General features: G+C 44.7%; 1 protein-coding gene across 1 annotated transcript; it reads right to left on the reverse strand.

The window, feature by feature from the left end:
• Positions 1 to 2785: 2785 nt before the first annotated feature.
• Jpt2 (Jupiter microtubule associated homolog 2) lies at positions 2786 to 17967 on the reverse strand. Its single transcript, XM_036196559.1, has 5 exons — positions 17868 to 17967; positions 13714 to 13862; positions 9606 to 9748; positions 4883 to 4931; positions 2786 to 3771 (listed from the first exon to the last, which is right to left on the reverse strand). The coding sequence occupies exons 1-5, from the start codon at positions 17909 to 17911 to the stop codon at positions 3584 to 3586; spliced, it is 573 nt and encodes a 190-aa protein (XP_036052452.1). The 5' UTR covers positions 17912 to 17967; the 3' UTR covers positions 2786 to 3583.
• Between the last annotated feature and the right edge of the window lie 845 nt (positions 17968 to 18812).

An 18812-nucleotide genomic window follows, 5' to 3' on the forward strand; every position in this document is an offset into this window, starting at 1 on the left:
TCCAAAGCTACAGAGAAACCATCTGAAAAAAAAAAAAAAAAAGTGAGGAGTTATTTGCTCTACCCTCATGCTTGCTGGCTGCATGCTTCCCTGCAAGGATGGTGATGGATTCATACCTATGAAACCATAGGACCAGGTATACACTTCCTTGGTTATGTTGTTTTATCCCAGTAATAGAAAAGTAAACACAGGTCAAAAGTTCTACTTTAATCATGTCCCTAGGTCTGCCAAAGCCCAAATATCCCTGTTATGTTCCTTTCTTTTTCTTTTTTCTTTTTTTTTTTTTGGTTTTTCGAGACAGGGTTTCCCTGTGTAGCTTTGCGCCTTTCCTGGAACTCACTTGGCAGCCCAGGCTGGCCTCGAACTCACAGAGATCCGCCTGGCTCTGCCTCCCGAGTGCTGGGATTAAAGGCGTGTGCCACCACCATCCAGCTGTCCCTTTCATTATTTCATGAATTGGGTTTCAGACAGCACATGGTTGTAACTAAGACAAGACTATTTCATGACTGATCTACCAAATGTTAAGAATTCGGATTCGAATGCTAGTTTAGGAGCTGACACAAAAACCATGTAATTCCAATATTATTTCTAAGAATAAGACTTGAATTGGCAACTGTGACACTCCACTCCCTCACTCTTACCACAGGTAGGCCACAGGGAGTCAACTGTCCAGCCTCTGGAGACACGCTGACACGCTGACATCTTTTAGTGCCTGTCCAGGGCTAGAACATCGCTAATGTGATACTGTATTGTTGGGTTCTAACCCAGTTCATGGAACTCACTACATTTGTAATTATGTATAAATAAGCAAGTTAAGATGTTTCATGTAACACACATTGGTTTTCTTTGTGAACTGTCAGTCTGTCTGTCTACCTAAGACAGGGTTTCTCTGTATATGCCTGGCTGTCATGGAACTTATTACGAGACATTGCAAGGCTTGTTACTGGGTTGCTGGAGTATTTCAAAGCCAAGTTGGAATAGGTTAAGTTTTCTCATATCACTTGTCTTAAAGAATACACTTCAACTACAGATCATAGATTACAGCATATTGCCCATTAATTCTGCTCAAATCTTAGAGACGATTATCTTAAGCATTTCTAGATCAAGGAAGGGAGAAGTACTCTTTTTTGTTTTTCGAGACAGGGTTTCTCTGTCCTGGCACTAGCTCTGTAGACCAGGCTGGCCTTGAACTCACAGAGATCCACCTGCCTCTGCCTCTCAAGCGCTGGGATTAAAGGCGTGCCCCACCACCGTCTGGTGAGAAGTAATCTTTATGAACAGAAAGCTATGAAAAGGACCACAGTTCAGGCATTACGCCCTACTCCACCACCACTACGGAGGAGCACAAACACACAAATACACATGGGCTGTAAGTATGTGGTTACTAAGTTTAATTCAACCATTATACCCAGTTCTGCCTCATAAAAATAACAAAACGTTCCTATCAAAATTGCATTATGATGTAAGGACAGGTTTCTTGCTCTGACATAGCACTAGAAAAATGTTGGCACCAAATGCACTTAAAAGTTTTAAGGCTTAATGCAGATGATAACTGTATACTACTGGATTTGGCTAGGCAGTGCCTCCTCCAGGAGGCAGACTGCCCATGCTGAGCCCAGCTCCAGGGAAAGACAGAAAGACGGGGAGTTGAAGAGGCAGCTGCTGTGGGTCAGTCTCAGGTCCCCACCTCCTCCTAGTCATCCAGGCCGGCAAGCAGCGCTTAGAGCTTCTCTCAGTGCCAACAGCAGGGCCAGCACAGTGACGGATGTCAGACTCCTTCTTCACTATTGATTTTGGAATTCACAAATCATTTTCTACTTAAGAAAGCAGTTACAAAAGGAGGTTTATTTCTATCACTGTATTATTTCCTTATAAGTTAAAGACATTAGTGTTTGGGCTAAATAAAGCAAACATTTATGACATTTTCTTAAATGGATTCCAAATGACATCCTCATGACTGAACCACAACCCATTTGAGTTTTTACAGAATTACATACATAATACATGTTTCTTGGCATCAGGATACAGGACGGCTGAAGGGGAAAAACTCTTTGGTTGACAAAGCCATGGTCAGACCCCTCAATGAACCAGGTGTAGGAAGCAGAACTTGGCAGGTGGCTCCTGCAGGCACTTAAGCATCTAGGTCACTATGAGCGTGACTGCAGAACTGTTGCTTTTCCAAAATGTAAGGAGGACATTCCTGGCATCTGCTGGGAAGCTCTGTAGGCACTAGAAACAAAGGCAGCACCACTTAGAAGCCCTTCTCACAGATGCCCACCAGAAGGGGAACCAAGGAACTAAGGCTGCAGCCCTTAAGGCTGACAGGAGGGACGGACATGTGCCTGACATGGAGTAACCTAACTGGCGGCAGCATGACTGTGGTGCCCAGTATCTCTGCTGTCCGACGAAGCTGTGACTTATTGCCAAAGTCCTTAACGCCAGGCCTAAGGAGCACCGTTCATGAACAAGGTTGAGAAGTCTGGCACTCTCTAAAGGTGGCGTAGGCAGCTCCTGTGCTTTGGTGTACTACAATATCGTTTTCAAGGTGTCAGAAGCACAGCTCATGGGTATTCAGCAGTTGATCCTAAGAACACCTCTGCAGATCGGTAAAGAAACCACCCAACCCAGTGTGCTTCAGCAGGTCTTCCTTCCAACTACAGGAACAAAGCAAGACGGGAAAAGCAAGAATTCACCCGGACATATCTGAGTAGTTCTGTAAGCCTCGCAGAGGCCAGAGGCCTCAGGTACAGGAAGAGACGTGGCAGCAGGAGCCCTCACGGTGGGGACCGAGGCCCAGACTTAAGGCTGAGAGGAACGAAAGAAACAACCCCATGCAAATCTGACACGGCAGAGCCAAGCCGACACACAGGAAGACGGGCTGCTGCCCAGACCTGGCCGTGGTTTTAGGTGCAGGACAGGGACAATTCAGAGGCTCAGGGTGTAAAACCTTCCACTCAGGACAAGACTGAGAATCACTGTATGACTTTCTGTTGACTGCTACCAAACAGAGCAGTCACGTTCCAACCCTGTAGGGATGGACTGAGGGAAAAAGACAAGGAGACACTAGGGTGCAGAGGTAATCTCACAGGTGGACACATTTTGGTGACAGGCATTTCCTGAAAGGAAAGGCTATGTAGACTTCACTTGGTCTTTAAGCGTTTCTGTTTGTGTTTCTCCTCCATTCCACAGTGAGGGATAGGTAGTCTGGGTTTTTCCCCAACCAAACCATTCTTAGATCCCCAACAGCCAGCAGACTGCTGATACAAGGACAAGATAGACCCTAGTGATCCTTCTGCTAATGGGTCATCTCTTCTGCCCTCCCCAGAACCTTACTGTTCCTCACAGAACAGCTAGAGAGGAGGCCTAAGAGTACCCCATTTTATCCCCACAGACATGTGTCTTGGCCGTCTGGAAGGCACGGTCCTTTCTGCAGCTCTTCCAATGGCAACAAGGCCTATGAGCAGGCAACCCCCCACGCAGGACAACCCCTCTCCCACCCCGACTCATTTGGGTTAAAGGAAGCACTAACATTCAATATCCTATCTCTGATGTTTGGTCTGATTACAGGTAGAGCAGGAGACTCTCAATAGAAGGAGATGCTCGATTTGCCTCCCGGTGGGTTCAGGACCTTGTTGTGGGAACGAGGTCGCGGTCCCAGTCTGGGCTCATGACTGTCAACCGTAGGTGTAGGCTCTGCTGTCTTGGCATGGTCGGCTTCTTTTGCGCTTCCCTTCTCGCTCTGCTCTCCTCTGGGTGTGGAGTTTGTTGTAACTGTGGGACAAAGTCAATATTTGTCAGTGAGAGGCAGTGACTTCACTATGAAGCAAGCTACACTACCTGAAAGTGTCACAGCATATTGGATAAGCTCAGAATTCTACTAGCTCCCACGTGGTCTCAAGCTCATGAAGCATTCTGGATCCCCACCCTTCATACTAGCACAAATGAGCTTCAGAACGGTGGTTCTCAACCTGTGGGTCATGACTCCTTTGGGGTTGACTGACCCTTTCACAGGGGTCACCTAAGACCATCGGAAAACAGATATTTAGATTACGATCCATAACAGTAGCAAAATTATAGTTATGCAGTAGCAATGAAAATAATTTTAGGGTTGGGGATTTAGCTCAGTAGTAGAGCACTTGCCTAGCAAGTGCGAGGCCCTGGGTTCAATCCTCAGCTCAAAAAAAAAAGGAAAAGAAAAGAATTTTATGGTTGGGGATCACCATAACACAAGGAACTGTATTAAAGGGTTGCAGTATTAGGAAGGTTGAGAACCACTGTTTCAGAGGAAAAGAAAACCTAGAATTATTACCAGAAGTAATTATGCTTATCATGACCCCAACCCTCTTTCTTTCCTTTTTTTAAAAAAAAGATTTATTTATTTATTATGTATACAGTGCTTGCCTGTGTATATGACTGCACACCAGAAGAGGGCACCAGATCTCATTATAGATGGCTGCTGGGAATTAAGACAGGACTTCAGGAAGAACAGCCGGTACTCTTAACCTCTGAGCCATCTCTCCAGCCCCAACCCCAACCTTCTTTAATACTAACTCCCTTAGCCACTTTACCCACCTACCATCCATCCATGCATCCACCTATCCATCTATCTAATGTCCGTTGGTGTTTTGCCTACATGTATGTCTGTGGAGGGTGCTGGATCCCCTGGAACTGTTGTTATAGACAGTTGTGAGCTGCCTTGTAGGTGCTGGGAATTGAACCAGGGTCCTCTGGAAGAGGCCAGTGAGCCATTTGAACCATCTCTCTAATGCTTGTTTTGGTCAGCTTCTTGGAAGGCTCAGAGGAATGCTACCTTTTGTTTGCCAAATGCATTAGCAATTCTTCTAACATAAAGTCACATAGAAGGGGCAGGAAATTCACTTACCTTTCAGGTCAGATTTAGAGTCTTCACCTTCACATAGCAAAACGTGATCCTACAACAAAATGAGCCGTCAGGTTAGTACTCATTCAGGTAGACAATGACTTTTTTTTTTTTAAGTCTTGTCCTCCTCTCCACCTAAGGTTTGAACCTGGGACCTCATGCCTGCTAGGGAAGCACTCTACCTCCAGGCCACATCCTCAAGTTCTTTTGACTTTTTGAGCTAGAATCTCATTAATTTTCCCAAAGTCTAGGCTTGAACTCACTCTGTAGGTAGGTGGATGTTGACCTCAGCTACCTAACAGCTGGGGTTGTAGACCTACACTATTGGGCTTGCTTCATCCATTCATTTGTTTTGAGACAGTTTCTCTGTGTAGTCCTGGCTGTCCTGGAACTCTATGTAGACCAGGCTGGTCTAGAACTCAGAGATTCACTTGCTTCTGCCTCCAGAGTGCTGAGATTAAAGTGGCCCCCACCACCAGGTTAGGTCTGCTTTATTTCTAACCTTTAAAATGTTTGTAGTGGGCCAGAGATGGCTCAGTGGTTAGGAACTCTTGCTGTTCTTCCGTAGGACCTGAGATCGGTTCCTAGTTAGCTGTCTCTAATTCCTGCTCCAGGGGAATATGATGCCTCCGAGGCTACCTGTACTCACGTGCACACATCCATATACTGACACACCTACACGTAACTAAAAATAACACAATTTCACAATGAACAAACTCATAGGCTAGAGTGCTACTCAGTGGTTAGGTGCTTTCTAGCATGCAAGAGCCTCTCTGGGTTTGATCTCCAGCACCACAAAACGGACTTGTGACTGAGCCCGTGTAGCCCACTGAACTCAAGAGTGATGTAACTCACTGACCTCCTTGTCTCAACAACGCCCTCTAAAAATCCTCGTTATACTGAAATAAGTCCAAGTTAATTCATTTCTTCATAAATACCCCAAAATGAGGCTTTTTAAAAAGTAGCCATGCCAGGTTCCAAACTATAAAAAAACATTCTTAAAAATTAATTAATTGTGGGACAGAAATGGCCCACGCCTCACACACACACACACACACACACACACACACACACACACACACACACACCCTTTCCCCAGACAAGGTTTCTCTGTGTAGTTTTGGTGCCTTGCACTGTAGTCCAGGCTGGCCTCAAACTCAGAGATCCACTTGGCTCTGCCTCCCGAGTGCTGGGACTAAAGGTGTGTGCCACCACCGCCCAGAACATTTATTCTTTTTTTTTGCAACAAATTTAATGAGTTGGTTTTCAGGCACACTCTAAAGGTCTAAAACTAGATTTTTTTTGAACAACAAATTAAAAATAGTTGGTGAATTTTAATCCATTGCAATTACTGTCCTTGTTATGACCCTCTGTGATCCATGGCTCTTCTTTCCCTTGGTTCTCAGTATCTGTAATATTTTCTTGGCTTCCTGGTATCACATGACATTTCAGGCTTCTTGTATATTCTGACTTCAGCCTGAAACTGGCCCTATCTCTAATGAGGTTGGGGTATCCAATGCTCCCAAGTCAAAGGACCCTTATGTTTACTAAATGTAGAGAAGCTCTACTCTGATTCCTCTTGTCCTGTGGAAAAGTGTTGTAGAATAGTATTTTAAGGTGTGTTTCTTTGGTTTATGCTGCATTTGTTGAACTCTGTGAAGCTGTGTTACTGTGTCTGTCTAAATCACCTGATGGTCTATAAAGAACTGAATGGTCAATAGCGAGGCAGGAGAGAGAGAGGTGCGATTGGCAGGCAGAGAGAAGTAATAGAAGGAGAAATCTGGGGAGGGGAGAGGAAGAAAAAAAGAGATGGAGAAGCAGAGGAGCCAGAAAGGAGGACTTCAGGGCCAGCCACCCAGCTACACAGCAAGCTATGGAGTAAGAGTGAGATTTATAAAAGAGAGAACAGGAAAAGCCCAGAGGCAAAAGGTCGATGGGATAGTTTAAGAAAAGGTGGCAAGAAACTAAGACAAACCAAGGCTGGGCATTCATAAGTAAGAATAAGCCACCATGTGACTTATCTGGGAGCAGGGTGGTGGGCTCCCCCAAAGAGTTAAAAACAACAACAGAAAAGGAATGAGGACGTAGCTCAGTTGGTAGAGCACATGCTCGGCATGCACAAAGCCTCTGGTTTAATTCCTAACACCGAGTAACAGCCACACTGTTACACAGAATTCACACTCACAGCTAATTCAGGTCCTTCCTCAGTAGAGAAGTGCTGCCCTGTAGAGCAGTTTTCTGATCTAGTTCAAGTGCAGGAGAATTCCCATAGACACAAAGATTCTTCTCTCTAGAACCAATACAACTAGTACCCATTGGGGATCGTGCATGGCTCCCAACCAGAAAGAGATGTCACAGCAGCGGAGCCAGCCCAGGAATGCAGGTGATCTGAGCAGGCTAGCCACAACTTCTGCACTCCCATTTCTTGTTCTTTTCTCCTGTTTCGATCTTTATGTTTCTACTCTAATACTGCAATGAGCCCTTTTTTAGGATAGGAGCCAAGCATAATGACTTCCCATACATGACTCCAGAAATGGTTAAGAATTTCCTGTTTTAAAAAGCTACACCTTGCTGGGCAGTGGTGGTGCATACCTTTAACCCTAGCACTTAAGAGGCAGAGGCTGGTGGATCTCAGTGAGTTCAAGGCCAGCCTGGTCTGTAGAGTGAGTTCCAGGACAGCCAGGGACACATAGATAAACCTTGTCTTGAAAAATCAAAAAAGAAAAAATTAGCTCTGCCTTATTATTCTTAAATCAACAACAATAAACAAACAGCACAGGGTCTCACTGTGTAGTCAGACTGGTCTTGAAGCCTGGATCTTCTGCTTTAGCCATCCCAATTCAGAGATTACAGGTGTGAAATACCACGTCTGTACAGATCCTTTCTTCCACTTCCCACCCCACTGCTCTGCCCACCCACTCTTTCTTTGTGTTTTAACTTAACAAGGTCTCAAGTTACCCAGGCTGATGTCAAGACGCTGTGTAGCAAAAAATGCCCTGAACTTCTGCATCCTGCCTCTATTTCTCAAGTGCTAGACTTGACCTGCGTCACCACATCTGACTAGACCCTATTTTTTTGTTACTAAAAGATGGAGAAAAACTGAAGGTGTGTGTGTGTGTGTGTGTGTGTGTGTGTGTGTGTGTGTATCTCAGCTGATATTATATTTGCTTGACATACACAAAGCCCTGGGTTCAGTCCCTAGCACTGAATAAAAACTGTTGTGGGCTGGTGGCACATGCCTTTAATCCCAGCATAGGCAGGCTGATCTCTGTGAGTTTGAGGCCAACCTAGTCCATAGAATAAGTTCCAAGAGAGTCAAGGATACGGAGAGAAATCCTGCCTCTAAAAACAACAAAACAAAACAAAAACATAAAAAACTGGTGTGGGGGGGCTGGAGAGATGGCTCAGCAGTTAAGAGCACTGGCTGCTCTTCCAGAGGTCCTGAGTTCCATTCCCAGCAACCACATGGTGGCTCACAACCATCTGTAATGGGGTCTGGTGCCCTCTTATGGCCAGCAGGGACACATGCAGACAGAGCACTGTATACATAATAAATAATCTTAAAACAACAACAATAAAAAACCCCAAAAAACTGGTGTGGTGAACAGAACACATCTATAATCTCAGTACTTGGAATGTTGAGGCAGGAGGATTGCTTCAAATTTAAAGCTGTCTTGGGCTACATAGTGAGACTGAGGCCGGTCTAGGTTACAGAGTGGGGCCTTGTCTCCAATTCAAGTGGAGTGGAGGAATGCAGACGGTTCCACAGTTAAAAGCACTCGTCACAGCCTGCACAGGATGTATTCAATTTCCATCACCCACAATGATCCATAACTTCCAGAACCAGGGGATCTGATGCCCTGTGACCTCGTCAGACAACAGGTACACAAATGGTGTACAGACATGCAAATAAGCAAAATACTCATATATAAAAAATTTTAAATCTAAGAAATTTTTAAATAAAAAATAGTAAGTAAAACAAAGATACTACTAATAATTATAACAATAACAGTCTTGGGCTTCATTACCAATAAGCTCTGGGTCACAGGAAAGCTAAGGCTGGCTTTGGCCAAGCCTCTGCCTCCGCCCAGTGAGTTCAGGGATCTAATAAGTATGTTCAAAGGTCAAGTCCAAAGTCACTTGGCTCTGTTATTCTTTTCCAGCAGCTCCTGAGTTGGAGTGCAGGCAAGATCATGTTATCTTATTACAAGGGCACCTTTACTGGATCAGAAGCCTGTGATCCCCATTTGCCAAGCACCATAAATCCTCATTAGATAACTAATACAAAGCCCATCAAGAGCCATAATCTTGGGCTGGGGAGGCAGCTCACGGGTAGATTATTTGTCCAGAACATACAAAGCCCCAGGTTTAAACTCCAATACTACAGAAAGACCAGACCCATCATCCTTCCTTTCAAAACTCAATGAGGTTGGTCAAACCCTCATGCTCTGTGCTCAGTCACCAGACCTCATGTACACAGAGTAGGGTAGCACAGACAGGTGCTTGGTAGCTGTTGTGTGGAGAGGGGAACATTGCTGCTTCCCTGAGGGATTTAGTTATGAGGCTGAAACATGTTTTCTGGGTGACCCCAAACATAATGATGAATGACCTGCTCGGACCATGCTCTTCCTAATGATGTCACAGCTGCCTTGGAACTTTTAGAAAAAGTTAAGTTAGCCCAACTTTTATTTTTCTGTTCTGTCTGCTATATGAATGTTGTCCATACCTTGGGTTTGTTTGGGTGTGCCAGGGGTGCAGTGGCAGTGATTGGGGACCCAAATATGTCACTAGTCTTCCCACCAGGGGGGTTTAGACGTTGTCGAGTCTGCAGAGGAGTCGATTCATCAAAGATACCACTTCCTTTGCCCCCTGCAGAAACAATCACAGTACAATGAACATCAGAACACCCATTTGATACTACTCCACTGCTGGTACCTTGAGAGACGTTTCATTGAAGACTTAATGTCTTCCTAAGTTCCAGGGCAATGGGGTAGGATAATTACTTCAAGTCCCTGAAGCCTTACATCCCAGATAATCCTTAACCTGGTCTGGACTCTAAAAGCAAGACAGACTAAAACACCACCTTTCCCCAGAGCTCCCATAATGCTGGACAATGCAAGTTTTCCAGTGGAAAGTCTCCTTTGTTAATCAGGGAGGGTCCTTAAGCAGATGAAAAGCAAATAACTAAATGTTTAGTTCACTGCTACTCATGGTGAACCTATAATTTGGAAAATAAGGTTAGTCACCGACCTTCTTCTGGCTAGAACTTGTAGTGATGACTAGATGTCAACAAATTAAGAGACATGCTCCTTGCTGCCTGCCATGAGTTTACGAAGCTGTGATAGAAATGTGCATCTCAAGCAGATCTTATGGCAAGAGCAATCCAAAGGAAGAGCAGGAACGCCCAAATCTTTTCTGAGGAATTTTTTTTTTTTTTTTTTTTTTTTTTTGCTAGCTAATACACCTAGCAAAAGGCCCTTCATAGTCCTACTGATGGAGCAGAGTACCTTTCTGGAAGACACCGGCTTGTAGGGGTTGGGAGCGTAGCTACCAGGAGGCTTGTGATTGTGCATTAAAGTGGGGACTGAATGAGGGCCTATCTTTTTAAGGGAGAAATAACACTTCTACACAAGAGCTGCACCTCTGCAAACTTTCTGACCTCAGTCACAGAGCTCCTGGGATCAGTCTCCACACTGAGCACTCTTGCCTGGAGAAGGTGATTCAATGTGGAGTAAAGGGCACCATAGCCAAGCTGTCAGAGGCAGTCCCTGCTTAGTGTGGTGATATTGTGTGTACGATCCAACAAATAAAGCTTGCCTGAAGAGCAGAGGGCAAAGCCAGCCATTAGTTAGCCAAGCTGTCAGAGGCAGTCCTGCTTAGTGTGGTGATATTTTGTGTATGCTCTAACAAATAAAGCTTGCCTGAAGATCAGAGGGCAAAGCCAGCCACTGTTATCTAGATTCTATTTCTTTCCATGCTTATCCTTGACTTCTGGAAATCCTTCCTCAAATCATTCTAAATCTAAACTTTCATTTTGATGTTAATAATGTTCAAGTTTTCCACAGTGAAAAATAAGTCTTTCCAACAGCAATCTCTGAAGTCTCCAAAAGGAAGATGGGGCCCTGCAATGACTCTACTCGGTCCAGAAAGATGCCTAAGAACATTAATCAACGATCAGCCTTGGACTACAAACTCTTCAGAAGAGTTCCAAAATGAGATGGCCCATCATACTACACTTCTAGCTAGACTCTCAGACAACCTTACCATTACTCTGAGTCTGGCTGCAGACTCCACAGCTAATCCTATTGAGACCCAACTATCTGAGCTCTCTTACAGGACCCCACAGAGATATGGTTGTCCCCTAAACAGCAAGAAGCAATTCTAAGAAAATAACGCCCCTCTCCCAAAAGTTTCATTTTTCTCAGGGTTATGGATGGATGGTTATAGGGTTGGGGGTAGAAAAATAAAATTTAGACTCAGTGTTCTCCTTTAAAAAAGAAAAAGGGGTGTGGACAGGTATAGTAATATTAAGGTAGATTATTGTATCTACTAGTAAACTGATTTAGCAAACTATCAGCCTTGGATAATTTGTACTGATAAGGATTCTTATATTTGATATAAATGTAAACTATTTTTACATTCTTAAGATAATCTGTATATTGATACAAAAACAAAACTTTATTTGTTGTATTGTACACATAGTCCTACTCCTATTTGAAATATTTTGTACTTGATACAAATGTAATATTATATTTGTCATACTGTATGTATGTTCTACCTCTGTTTAGGATATTTTGTATATTGATATATATTTAGGATTGTGTCATATTGCATATTGTACTATATATACATTCCTACCTCGGTTTAAGCTATTTTGTGTATTGTCACAATTTTTGAGGTCATTGTCATTATATGGTACATCTGCTTACAGACTGTTTACCTTGTTAATGTGAAACCTTCGTCCTTAAGTTACTTTAGTAGAGAAGACTTACTGAACTACAGTCACCCATGCTTGTCATCTCTATAGTTATGTTAGTTAGGTTGTCCATATTTACAGAAACATAGGTCAGATGAATAGGCAATCTTCAAACACTTCATAGACCTAGAGAATATGGCATTTAAATGCTGTAATAAGTTAGAATTCTGTTGACGTGAGACACAATTGCTCCTGGCAGCACTGATCTGATCCTGAGAGAATGTTGGGCTTCTGATACATTTCTGTTTAAAAGTTTCTCTTCCTCTTGGCACAAATTGCCTGCTGGACAAAGAACTGCCCTTGCCTTGACTGCTGACAGTACAAACACTGTCCTTTCTGGAGGAGCAGGACATAAGGAAAAACAACTTCTGAACCTTGTCAAGATAGGGTAATATGGTCTTTCAAAATTTCTGCTTCTGAGAATGGTCTGTTAGATATTCTAGGCCTGTAGCCAAATTGCATGCCCCAACAATGCTAAGAAACTTTAGGTGACCGTCCAGGCCGCCAGCTGTTTCTGTCTATTCTCGCAAGAATTTTGGAAATTGTTTGCTTGCATTTTCTGTTTTCTCAGGTATTATTATGTTCCTTCTCAGGCCTTTGATGGAGTTGAAGACTAGATAGTTACAGTTACAATCTTCTCACATCTTAGCTAGAACATATTAAGTACTAGAGTTAAAATCTTCAGGATAGGACAGCTATTGGAGTATTCTCAGTAATTTGCCATTTACCTGTGATCTGGACATTTAGCATGTCCTTCTTGTTTGATGTTGTTCTTGTTGGTTATAGTTCCTTTTTTGTTTATGTTATTACCCTTTGTTTTTCCTGGACAATATTTGATAATCACTCTTATTATATATAGTTTGAATTAAGTTTGGAACCTTTTTTTTCTTTTTTTTTTTTTTTTTTCGAGACAGGATTTCTCTGTGTAGCTTTGCGCCTTTCCTGGAACTCGCTTTGTAGATCCGCCTGCCTCTGCCTCCACCGCCCGGCAAGAAACCTTCTTATTTAGACAAAAAGGAGAAATATAACCTTGGGCTATAGGGCCCGAAAGAGGTGGTGCTTCTCGCTGTTGTACATGATCTCTTACATGGCTTTAATTACACTACTAGAGAGGCAGAGGCAGGCAGATCTCTGTGAGTTTACGGCTAGCCTAGTCTACATAGTGAGACCCTGTCTTAAAACAAAACAGCCGGGTGATGGTGGTGCACTCCCGTAATCCCAGCACTCGGGAGGCAGAGGCAGGTGGATCTCTGTGAGTTCGAGGCCAGCCTGGTCTACAAAGCGAGTTCCAGGACAGCCTCCAAAGCTACAGAGAAACTCTGTCTCAAAAAAACCAAAAATAAAAAATAAAAATTAAAAAAAATAAAAACAAAACAAAACAAACCCAGAACTATTTTATGTCATCTTGACATAAGCTGTAGTCTTCCGAAGGGAGGGAACTTCAGTTAAGAAAATGCCTCTTAAGAGTGAGCTGTAGACAAACCCATAGGGCATTTTCTTAATTAGTGATTCATGTGGGAAGGCCCAGTCCATGTGGGTGGAGCTATCCTTGGGCTGGTGGTCCTGGGTTCTGAGAAAGCAGGCCGAGCAAGCCATGAGGAGCAAGTCAATGAGCAGCACCCCTCCATGGCCTTTTTACCCCAACCCCTGCCTCAGGTTCCTACCCTGTTTGTGTTCCTGTCCTAACTTCTTTCAATGATGAACAGTGATAGGGAAGTATAAGCCGAATAAACCCTTTCCTTCCCAACTTGCTTTGGTCATGGTATTTCACCACAGCAATGATAGCCCTAAGACAATACTCTAGAAAGAACAGAAGAGAACAAAGGCCAAGGGAATCTAAGAAGTACAAAGACCATACCTGGAGGATTTGTCCTCTTGGGTATGTTTTTAGGTTCTTCAGTTGGTCCAAAAATATTAGATGCCATCCTATTAGGCTTGCTTGAAGGAAGACCTTCTTCTGGACTTCCAAAAAGATTGCTCGATTCTCCTCCCGGGGGCTTCGCAGATCTATAAAAACAGTGAACACAAGTCAATGACAGCTGACCAACAGACTCCCAGGATTCATTAGGATTGGTGTTGATGTTCTCTTTCCTGCGGTCTAGCCCAACACCACACAATAGTGATGTGAGCCAAAGTGGCTCATCACTAAGCCTGATGGCACACCACTGTGACTCCCAGCACTTGGGAGGCTGAGGCAGGATTTAGAGTTCAAGGCTAAGTTGGGTTATACACAGGGGTAGGGGTAAGGTAAACCACATACAAAACTTTACATTTCTTTAAGAGTCCTATTACATAGTAAGGAGGATCAGAAATTAGTTTTAATACTTCGTCAATATCATTTTAGATTCTGATCAGGATAAAAGACATGATGAAAGAGGTATTATTTTGCTCTCTTCTCCATGCAGTCTTTAACTTTGCTACATAGTTTACATGTAAATATGTCCCTATCTTTACCAACTTTTCTGCTTAGTAGCCATTGTAGCCAGGGACTCCCCTGCCAGAATTTTAGGTGCTAATCTGGAGTTAGGCCTGGCGTGTGCATATACAGTAAAGGAGTTCTTCTCCTTATGCTTCCCAGAGGCCTTTGCTGGGTTTTAATCCAGACCCCTTCTTATGTGTCTTCTAACAAGTTCCACGGTCCTCTTTATCTTAGGTTCATAGTCTCTAAAGATAACTCCTGACTTAAAGACTCAATATATTGGGGTGTCTGGTATAACCAGTGAAATGCCTAGACTAGAAAGAAAAACCACCATACTGGTAGCATTGTCCATTTCAGATCACAGCATATGGAACTAGCATCCCCCTCTAAACTCTACTGATATTCTACAAGCATAGCTTTTAATTAAACACTCACAAAGAATGTGGTTTCTATGTCTTAATCACAGTAACACCTATCTTAAGTCCCAATCTTTGGGAAACTTCATCAGGTACTACTGGGAACTTAAAAAGTAGAGTTTTTACTGTAGCAGCTGAGGATCAAAGCTCTGCCCTGACATCCAGAGCACAGGTATACAACTACAATATGGTGAAAGAATTCACATACATATTTCAGATACCTGGTTAGGCTTTTAAAATGCCTTTTAGTTAGGCATGGTAGCTAATATGTGTGATCCCAGCACTTGGTACAAAGATCAGTACTCAAGTTATCCTTAGCCTGGTGTGGTAGGAGCATGCCTTTAATCCCAGCATTCAGGAGGCAGAGCAGGTGGATCTCTGTGACATAGTGAGTTCCAGAGAAAAGACTCTGTCTCAAAACCAAAACCAAAAAAATAAAAAGTTACCCTCCACTATACAGTGAATGGAAAGCCAGCCAAGGCTAGCTAAGACCATCTTAACAATAAAAACAATACATGCGTTTTGAAGAGGGGCCACTTGAAAATGAATTTTAAACCAGCGAATGGCCCACATTCATTCATTCATTCTCTCTCTCTCTCCTAGACAGGTTATTTATGCAGTTGAGGCTGTCCTGGAACTCTATGTAGAAACGACTGGCCTCAAACTCATAGAGATCCGTTAAAGGCACACCTTGTTCCACCCTCTTTGACTAGGCCTAAGCATTGAGACTGTATGACCTCAGACACTTAGAAAAAATACAAAAAAAAAAAAATCAAAGAATGATTGCCACATAAAAGCCAAGAGTGGAGGTTAGGCCTGACTGAAAAGCCATGCAAACAGCGATCACTAAAGGGCTAGCTAACAAGAACAACAACAGTACCTAAGATGTGTTTGTTTCATCCAAAGAGGCAAAAAGGCTGTCAGCCCATTTGCAACTTGATGTGAATGGAGTTCTCAGATTGCCTGTTCCAAGGCAGAGTAATACAAAGTGAGGATCTCAGGTGCCCTAAGGAGGGCCGACAAAATGTGCCAGTCATGCTTCAACAGAAAATCAAAGCTGGACACTCAACACCACAGATGCCAGGCATGTACTGACGGATCTTTGAACCAATGCCAGGTCACTGTCTTCTTAGGAGGGAGGAAGGGGAAAGAGGATGTGCCAAACCTGCTCCATCTACAGCTAGCATTTCTTGAAGGGCCTTAGGAAGGGATAGAAAAGTCATTTGAAAAGGAAAAAAAAGTGTCATCAAAAGCCCATTAGAAAAAGACTTAAAATTTTAGATCATGCGTGATGGTGATGGGTAAGTTAAGTCTACCTGACATCAGTGCCCACTGACACAAACCACAGAGTTCTGACCATCCCAGACCAGGCTTTGCTTGGATTGCCATGTTTAATACCCTTGGGTCTATGGTCAGCTCTTAACCTGGACCTCCAGATTTAACAGTATATAGCCAGATCTGTGTCAGTAGTTTGTGTTCCATGTACGAGATGCAACAGAAGCACTGTGTTCCTGGACCCTCAAAGCCATCTCGGGAGGAGAGGAGCCCAAACTGGGGTGGGGGGGACGGAACAGGAGACACAGGGCAGTTATTGAAAATGCTTATATGGATACAGAAATAAAGGATTTAGTATTGTTTTTGTCTACTTGTCTGAGTTTTCATTTGAAAGCAAGCAAAGCAAAGCAGTGGTGCTAGGTGCTATACAAAGTTTTGGCAAAGATGATGGAGCAGTGTCCACCTCCATCCCAAAGACAATGGGGCGAAGACAATGGGGCGAGCACCAGTGGCAGAGCCTACAAAAGCAAGGCAAGTCTTAAGGCTGCCCCAGCAGGGTCTCACAAATGGGACCGAGAGTTCAATAGCCCTTTCAATAAAAAGGGCCCAGAACAATGGCACAGTGTGGCCTTCTGGAAGCTACTAGCAGCCATGATCACAGTATAAGGGGCTAGGGAGAGGTTAGCCAGCTCAGATTTTAGGGCCAAATTCACAACAAATGGGGGTACATTTCAATCACTTTCCCCTTTTGTAGTACTCCTTAAATGTTTCAGTAGAAAGATTCAAATTATACAAGAGACTATAAGAGACACAGTAGGCTAAGATGAAAAAACCACACAGCTCAAGTGGACTATGGCACACACACACACACACACAAAAACACCTCCACAGTGTCAATGCCCCCCCCCCCCCCGAACCTCCCTGCAACGGTGAACTTCAGAAAAACTTTTAGGAACTGGTCAGGTCTGGGATAAAGCCATTGAGAAACAGATGTGAAGCACGTTCTTCACGGGTATCCATTTTATGGGTGAATGACAGCAATACCATAATGCTTTTACAGTTTAAAAGTCCCCGGCACAAGAAAAATCTTCAGCAAGGAGACAAACGACAGGGTTAGAAGAAAAGAAAACCTACAACAGAGCCCTTGCAGTAGCTGCAGACAAAAATCAAGGGTACGTCTTCGAAGCAGTCTGACTAGGCGCCCCCTCCCCCAACCTGGGTAAAACGCCACCAAAGCATGGTTTCTAATCGAACATGACCCAGACTGAGGCTTCCAATTATGTTTCATCGTCCAATTAAGGCAACGTCCCTTGCCCCTTCACTCCAATATCAAATGAGGAATTCCCTCCTTTTCCTAAAATCCTTCCATGGACGCCGACTTCATTACTAACTTCCGGAGCTCGGGAAGTCATTAGGACACCAGTTTCATTTTGTCACTCAAAGCAGATCAGACAGAGGGAAAGTTCAGACGAAACTGTGTTGGGAAGGTCCCCGGCCAGGGAAGACCAGTAAGTGCACCCGAGGGACACCTGGCCGTGGGTTGCGTCAGAGACCGCTGCCGCCACTCAGCCACATTCAAGGGTCGTCGTAACCAACCAAAGGAAGCTGGACGCGCGCGGGAAGGACTCAGGAGCCGGCAAACGGAGCTCGGCAGCGCCCGGCTAGCGTCTAGCATAGGCAAGCGCTTCAGGAGAGCCACGTGTCTTCGTCCCGCCGCCCGGTCTCCACTCCCCTCGCTCGCCTCCCAACCTTCCTGCGAGGCCCGGCTTCAGCCAACCCCGGAGAGCGCGCTCAGCACCCTCCGGGGAGCCACGAGCCACACCCACCGCATCCGTAGGGTCTCCCTCCCGCCACGTGGCTGCAGTTACGCGCCCACCCGGGCCCCTGCACCATCCCGCGCACCTGGAGCCCGACCCGCCAGTCTGTCCGTCCGCGCCCTGGAACATGTCGGCCGCCGCCCCGCGCCTCCCCAGCCGCCGCGCGGCGGTTCCCGCTTGGTCCCGCGCAGGTACCCTGACCCGCCCAAGCCCGTTGGACGCCTCCCGCGCCAATCACACTGCTGCAGCCTATCGTGGAGTCGTACCCCACCCACCCCCCCCCCCCCCCCAAGAGAGGAAGGCTTGGAGAAGGCCGAATCGCGCCTACAGCCGATTGGTCGCAGCAGCCGCCTCTCACGGCGTCAGGCGTAGGCATTGGCTCACAGGTTACCCCACCCTCCGACTCCGGAGCGTCTCTGGGTGCGAATCTGCATTTCCATGCGGACCTATCCACACACACACCGCCCCCCAGCAAGTTTCGGGGTGGGAGGTGGCTGGCTTCTTTGGGGTTGCAGTGCCTTCAGGAGGAAGCAAGGGTTCAGGGTAGACCATGCCCAAAACAGAAGCAGCGGGCCTTGCAATGACCTCCACCTCTGTTTTCAGCGGTCACTCAACCATCACTCCCTGAGGCCCAGCTGTCCACCCTCAGCGTTTGCCGAAGTCTCCTGCAGAGCCCATCCATGCCAGTGGGCTTCAGGGCTCATCTTGCTGATGCTGCGCCTTAGCCAGACCTGAATACCTCAGACATACTGGCTTTAAAAGCAGGCACAAAAGGCAGTCATTAGATCAAGTATTAGTATGTATTTATGCACAATAAAAACATTTACAAGCTGAACTGGAAATCTTAGCTGAAGTTTAACAGTTTTTGTTTATTATATTAAATAACCAAAACACCTTTTATTCCCAAAAAATTGGTAAAGAATAAATAATGTAATTTACAATATGGTACAAAAAATAATCAGAAGGACAGGCATTCTGCTTTATACATACACTGTATATTTATAGTCTATAAAACAAATTCACATCTCAA

The sequence above is a fragment of the Onychomys torridus genome, chromosome 8, assembly GCF_903995425.1.
Source record: "Onychomys torridus chromosome 8, mOncTor1.1, whole genome shotgun sequence".
NCBI lineage: Eukaryota > Metazoa > Chordata > Mammalia > Rodentia > Cricetidae > Onychomys > Onychomys torridus.

Excerpts from the sequence above, each read along its gene's own strand:
- Jpt2 (XM_036196559.1), bottom strand. The coding sequence starts at position 17,911 with ATGTTCCAGGGCGCGGACGGACAGACTGGCGGGTCGGGCTCCAG. Across the intron at positions 13,863-17,867 it reads ACTGGCGGGTCGGGCTCCAG|ATCTGCGAAGCCCCCGGGAG; the intron begins GTGCGCGGGATG and ends CTGTTTTTATAG. Across the intron at positions 4,932-9,605 it reads CACACCCAAACAAACCCAAG|GATCACGTTTTGCTATGTGA; the intron begins GTATGGACAACA and ends ATTTTGTTGTAG.